Source organism: Eptatretus burgeri, chromosome 12 (genome assembly GCF_056783735.1).
Source record: "Eptatretus burgeri isolate ZD-2024b chromosome 12, Ebu_testis_v1, whole genome shotgun sequence".
NCBI classification, from domain to species: Eukaryota; Metazoa; Chordata; class Myxini; order Myxiniformes; family Myxinidae; genus Eptatretus; species Eptatretus burgeri.
In genome coordinates, this window is record NC_140972.1 from 35,480,236 (window position 1) to 35,486,871 (window position 6,636).

The window sequence follows — 6,636 nt, forward strand, 5'->3', positions numbered from 1 at the left end:
GATCACATTTGACCTGTTCTTAAGTGGACTAGGTACAGGAGTTGACACTTAAGAATGGCCAATCCATGGACAGGGTGGTCTGAGAGACATTTTGGCCAAACTTTCATCTTTGTACTCAATCCTGCTAATTAACGTGGTAATTAGCGCTAATTAGGGGCGTTCTTAAGTAGACTAAGTACAGGAGTTGACACTTAAGAATGGCGGATCTTGATTTTCACCCCAAAGATGAACAATTTAGTGCTGGTTTCATTCATGTACCTAATTATGCTAATTACCCCCCCCCCCCCCCAGCAGCACTGACCCATTTGAGGGTCCTATGTTGTATCCCATCATATTCCAAGCCTCAAACCTTTTGTACTCGCAATGCTAAACAAATCTCCATGGGCTCCCGGACTACTGGGAAAGGGGCACAGCATCAGCAGCAAAGTCGCACCCAAACAAAATGATAACGACCTGGCAGCCAAACTGCCATACGCAAGAAGTTCATGTCACACAATGAAAGTATCGATCCTCAGTTATATTGGCACTCGTTTTACATCACAAAAACTTTACAGTGTGGTCCACCAAGGCAAAATATGGTTGTAGTATGTCCCAAAAATAATTTTCAGGTGTACAGTGTCCTAGAAGAAAGTTTCACATTGTGGAAATAGCACCGCTTTAAATTTCCCATTGAAGGTGGGCTGCAATGAGGACTCCCGCACGGAGGCCGGGAGTGCCAATGCTCGTGTATACCAGTGCTGTCAATTTTCAGGAATTTGTCATTAGTCACCATTTCGTCGACAGCAAAGCACTATTCGGATAATCTTTCATCACTGAAACTGTTTGAAATCTCCACTTCGTGAATGTATAAGACTACACATCCCATCTGTATTCTTATTGAGATACAGAGCTGTGCCCTATGTCGACTCGACTCGAGTATTTCCAAAGTGTATTAATTTTATATCCGGATATCGAGGCTCAGAGACTACATGACAGATTGTGTGGAAGCTTAATTTGATGTTACTTTATGATAATGGAGTGGAAGAGAACACAGGACGTAAATGTAGACACAGTGTGCGTTTGACAGCCATGGAGGTGTAGTTTGTGGCAGCTCGTAAGTGTTATCTAAGACAGTCTGGTTTGTGTATTCGTCATTGAAGCCTGTCTCTAACATATTGTTGTAGAATTCCACCCGCCGGCGTGCAAAGGACCGCGTCTAACCAATAGCGGTCGCTTCGCGCCCACCCAACGGACAATCCGGTCGCGGCTTTCCGGATCAACGCCGGAAACCAGCCACGGGTGTGTTTTTAACCACACCACAACCTTGTCCGCACTCTACCCGCGCTACAGGATCCGATCGCCAAATCTTCAATTTACCTATTATTCGCGCGGGTAGGTTACCGAGAGATTGTACCTCAACGGGACCGCTTGGAAACGAGCCGCTTAAGCAGCTCGCTTCCTTTTGGGATAACCGAGCGGGGTATTATCGCGCAGTCCCGTTGGACCCGATCACTTCACCGGCTATTTAAAAACCAACTATATTCCGAGTGCAAGATGGGGCAGTTCAATGAGGGAATGGACGCAACGAACAGCTTTACATTCACACAAGGACATTTATTATAATAAAGCACGTATGCAATTAAACAAGGTAAAACACGTATGCAATTATACAAGCAACAAAAGAACTACAACCGTCTACTTATTATGTACAGTCACTTGCACTTAACAGCAGTTCCTACTTATTAGACGGGCCCACTGACACACGTACACACGCACACGCACACGCACACGCACACACACACACACACACACACACACACACACACACACACACACACACACACACACACCCAAGAAATTGTGGCAGAGGCCTTTAATAATGAGCTCCAGCTTGGAGGACAGGTGAGCTGAAACCCAGAGCCTATCTCGAACCTCTCCACCTTGTGTGGTCTTCAAGTTGTTCGGACCCGGGCTCCAGCGAGAGCGAGCTGGATCCAATCACCGTGATCCTTCCCGAGCTCCCGCGAATCCTCCCGAGCTTCTCAACACGTGCTGGTGAGACGAGGCGCCGATCCTTCCTGTCGATGCGTCGCTTCCCCGAGGAACCACCTCCATGAAGAGGTCGATGAGTCGCACCAAGCCGGGACCCAAAATGGAGAACAAAGAGCTTCACGAACCAAGAAGAAGAAGCCACCACTCGCAGCTCGAGCCGAGCGACCGACTTAACTTCCTTCCAAGCAAAGCAGCTCGAAGCAAAAAGCTCTCCCGAGTCAAGCAGAAGCCGAAGCTCACGGAACCATCAAAGCAAAAAGCCTCCTCCCGGGCCAGGCCTCAGCCGAAGCTCACTGAGCTAGCCAAAGCAAAAAGCTTCCGAAGGCCTCAACCCTAACCCAAGCCAAACAGGACCCGAAGGTCTGCTGAACGGCTACTCTCAACTCCTTTCTCCAACTCTGCCCACGAACCAAAGAAAAGTTCTCCTCTTATCCTTCTCCCGCCCTTCCCCCGCTCCCAGCGTGACTCATGACTCATGCCCTCGTGCTCCATCTCCCGCTCAGCCACGGGTGGGAGGGAGTTGTTGACATCATGAGTCACGGGACGGCAGGGTGGTTCTTCCTCTTCGCGGAAGAGGGGGAGGGATGTCTCCATTGTTCGTTCCCTAACTATTAAATCGATCCGCAACGCATCTAATCGATTTCTGAACATTTAAACAATGAAAGGTGAGCTATCTCGGGAACAAGCACTTATCGACATGGCTGACTAAAGGAACCTGTATGTTGTGTGCAATCGAATTCCCAAATTCGTAACAATATAGACTGTTATTGAGGTTGTACTCTAACGCTGACATAAAGAGAGTGTGGACACAGATGCATTAAATCTTTTTTTTTAAAGGAAACATTTGATCCACTTTCTTCCCTAACGAGAAAGGACCCTTCCACAATCATTTAATGTACTGTTCTTTGCCACATCCTCCACCAATAAGAAATTGGGCTTTTGTGTACTTCCACAACATACCTCTGTTGATCACCTTTTTACCGTAGGTGTTGGCGAGATCCTCACTGATCCATCAGTGATCAACTCTGGAGAAAAAAGGTAGTGTACTTTTTTTGTGTGTCAATACACCTCCTTTTTAGAGATGCTTCATATTCAGTTGTTTTAAATCCTGTGTTACTTTTATATCGTTGCAATGTTGTTGGCACAACTAAATTTGTCTAATTATTTTCCATCTCTATTATACAATGACTTTGTGCTCCATGTGTTTTCAGGTCACATGATATGGTTTTTGGCCCAGCCAACCTTGGGGACGATGCCATTAAGAACTTTCGAGCAAAGCATCGCTGCAACTCCTGCTGCAGAAAACTAAAGCTTCCAGGTGAAGAGAACGTTCTGGACCACGCTTGCTTACAAGCTGTCTGGATTTCGGTTCAAAACTCGGTAAAGACAAATTAGACTAAAAATCGCCATTCTGGTGTGGCATCAGCGGAGGGTGTACTGCATCATTGATTATTATCATCATTCTGAGTAGATCCATGTTTTGCTGACTGTTTTTAAATTTATTAGTTTATTCTCCATGAACTATTCTTTTCCCTAAACTTTATTCTTTTAATTATATTTATGTATTATTTTACCTAAACAATATTGCAATGGCTTGGGAAAAAAAATTTTACTTATTTTTTACCTCCTCGGCTGAAAGTTGCTTTTTAAAAATTATATTCCATACATTCATTCGGGACACTAAAATAGCAAATTGGTTTCAACAATTCTTTTTAACTGCAGCAATTCACATCCAGGTGGTGGTGATAGCCATTTCGTAGTGGTTTGTTTGCATGTGAGTAGGAATGAGTGACTTTCCTGCGACTGTTTATCAAGTTCATATCACCGGTGAAGAACCTGTCTTTACGGATGGGTTAATTCCCCCAGAATTATGGACGAGATGACATGTAATACCCCCTCCCACCAGGTGGCACCATACGATACACATTTATATTGAGAGAATTGGGGTGCTCCCCCCACCTTGATCTCCTGGGACTTAATTTTGTTTTACCCCCTAAAGCTCCAACGTGCACCGTCATTCCCTGAATCAAGCATCTAGTTTTCACTAGAGCAGTTCAGGAGTGCACAGACATCAAGCATAATCAAACAAACAACCAGACACTTCTCAAATTGCAATACGATTACTGTCTATTTCTATTACACACTGATTAATTATCGGTGAGAGTGACCTGAGTATCCATTATAAAAAAAAAATTATGATTTGCTGAATCTTTATTTTTGAAGGAAAGCCATCCATGTTGGGTAAGACAATTATGTGCAAATCTCATAATGGAGAACTTGCTTATTTGTGTTTTTCAACTATTCTTCCTCTCACATCCTTGGGTTCAACTTGATGCAATGTAATTTTCTGAGATGCAAATGGAATAGCATGAAATGGCTACCTTGATATTGTCTGTTGTAGATTGTTTAACAGTGCCAAACAACCCTTTTTGCCTCTCCTTGCAGATTTGAAGAGAAACGAGTATACTCCAGTGAACATTACACTGTCTGAATCGTAGCTGGTCAGGCGATGCTGGTGTTGGGGGTGTTGAGATGGAGATTCTTTGATCTCCACCCCCCCACCCCCAAGCCCCAATCACCTCCACAAAGCTGGCGGGTGCCTTTATCACGTGTGCCCTTAGACTGTCGCTTTTAAAAAGTGGTGTTTACTGAGGCCTTGAGCCTACAGAGCCATTCTGTACAGGTACAGGTAAAATGGTACATCATGACATCTATCTCTGAGTTGTCGTTGCGTTCTTTGGCTTGACTGGATTTCACTGTAGTACAGATGCTATTTATTTATATGAACTTTTTAACGAATGGGACAGAAATGTACCAAAAACTCTTTGAGTTTTGCAAAATCGATTTGCTTTGTGTTGTGATCATTTTTGCGCCAAGGACATAAATACTTGAAGGATGGGGTATCGGCTGAACGGACACGCCAATAATTGAAGAACAACGAATGAAGAGAGGCTACCATAGAGATTGATCTTGGATGGAAGATGAAAGGAGAACTCTGAAGATTTTTTTACTTCTGCCCCACTCCCTGACCCCCATCCCCACACTCCCCTGACCCCCAGTACTTTATTGTCCAGGAGCAGAGCAATGCGTTCAGGTGAAGTAACTTTTACATGGACATCCTGGCCTCAAATAACCGAGAGAAAAAAATCCCCCACTGTGTTTCCCTGCTCTTGATCGACATGAAGCACTTTATTACATTTGTCCTACCTGCTGAAATAACCAGAATTTACTGATCACGAGTTTGTGTTTTAACATAAAATATTTTTTAACATAATGGGGAAAAGGGTGTTCTGTACCTTTTCTGTGCGAGTAGTGCCTGTGTGGATTTTGAGTCCACGCATGTACCTGACATTCCCTCAAACCTTTTTCACTTTCCTTCTTGTCATTGCTTTGTATGTTTGTTTGTTTATTAAGTTTGGGATGGGGTTCCTTTCTAATTTGAGCAGGTTATGGTCCTGTAAAGCAACTGCTTTTAGCCTTTTGTTTAATCTTGTGAAGGCAAACTATTGGTATACTGATCACAAACACTTGGGTACATCCATCACAGCACTAGCGTATTCCCCGTGTACAGTATAGTGTTACTTTACCTTTATGTGCACTATAATGCTCAACGCACTAACTATAAAATCGGACGCAGCAGTTTGCCGGCACGTCGAGTACGACCGGAAGTCTGCCCATCAGTGGAGAATTCTGACATCTGTCTTGCGTGTACTTTATTGGAAAGAACTCGGTAACGCAAATCGGACACGGATTCTTAGCCTAAACGACAACCACATGATAGCAATGTCTGCAGATTGATTAAGAAAAGCGGTTACGGAAACGAATCGATCTACCCACAAAATCGTTAACGAACAGTTATTACATTCAGGGCTTGAAAGTTCCCATCGTACAAAACACGGTTTAATTTGTCCTCAGACATTCTGTTCACTATAAATCACAGATTGATCGCAATATTCCTACAGCGGGAACTGTTGACTGCATTTGACAATGAAGATTCCCCCGTACGTCCTCTCTTATCACCCTGCCTTATGGAGTCTGTGCCTCTACAGTTACCTGTTTTCATCCTACCCTTCATTGCATACACGAACATTGATCAATTTATGGATCTCTTTTTTCTTCTTTTTTTTGAAACGCATTCCATTGTGTCTGTCTGGTGTTGGCTGAATGGCTAGGGTGGTGAACTTGGGATCCGAGGGTCCTGAGTTCACATCCCGCTCATCTGTTGAATAAATACCAGGTGGAGTTGACTCTGCCTGTCATCCTTCCGAGGTCGGCAAAAGGAGTACCAGCTTGCTGGTATCCTGTGTCGGAGTGGCGACCCGTCCAGGGTTGTACCCAAAAGCCAAGGAGACTGCTGAGCAGCACCAACGCTCTGCATAGAGGATGGTCCCGATGGATGGATGGATGTCTGGTGTTTTCCCATCAGTTCCGGATCCTCGTTTATTTAATATTAAAAATCGAAATTCTTCCATGTGGCGACATCCTGTCAAGCCATAACATTAAGTTTCAATACCATAATGACGACAATTAGTGGTGCCCATCAATCAATCTTGAATCTTCTTCTTTCGGCTGCTCCGGTTCGGGGTCGCCACAGCGGATCAACCG

The 6,636-nt window shown here is 44.3% G+C and overlaps 1 protein-coding gene across 3 annotated transcripts in view; it reads left to right on the forward strand.

Annotated features, from left to right (window-relative positions):
- TRPM7 (transient receptor potential cation channel subfamily M member 7) overlaps positions 1-6,636 on the forward strand; it is a 224,113-nt gene that overhangs the window by 214,669 nt on the left and 2,808 nt on the right. For 2 of the 3 annotated variants that reach the window (XM_085850121.1, XM_085850122.1), the window contains 3 exons: positions 3,018-3,069; positions 3,243-3,349; positions 4,477-6,636. The exon at positions 4,477-6,636 is cut by the window's right edge and continues 2,808 nt beyond it. In XM_085850121.1, the coding sequence (XP_085706247.1) occupies positions 3,018-3,069; positions 3,243-3,349; positions 4,477-4,529 (212 nt within the window). In that variant the 3' untranslated portion in view covers positions 4,530-6,636. The remainder of the gene's footprint in view (positions 1-3,017; positions 3,070-3,242; positions 3,350-4,476) is intronic. The other variant, XR_015050321.1, reaches the window with a different exon arrangement.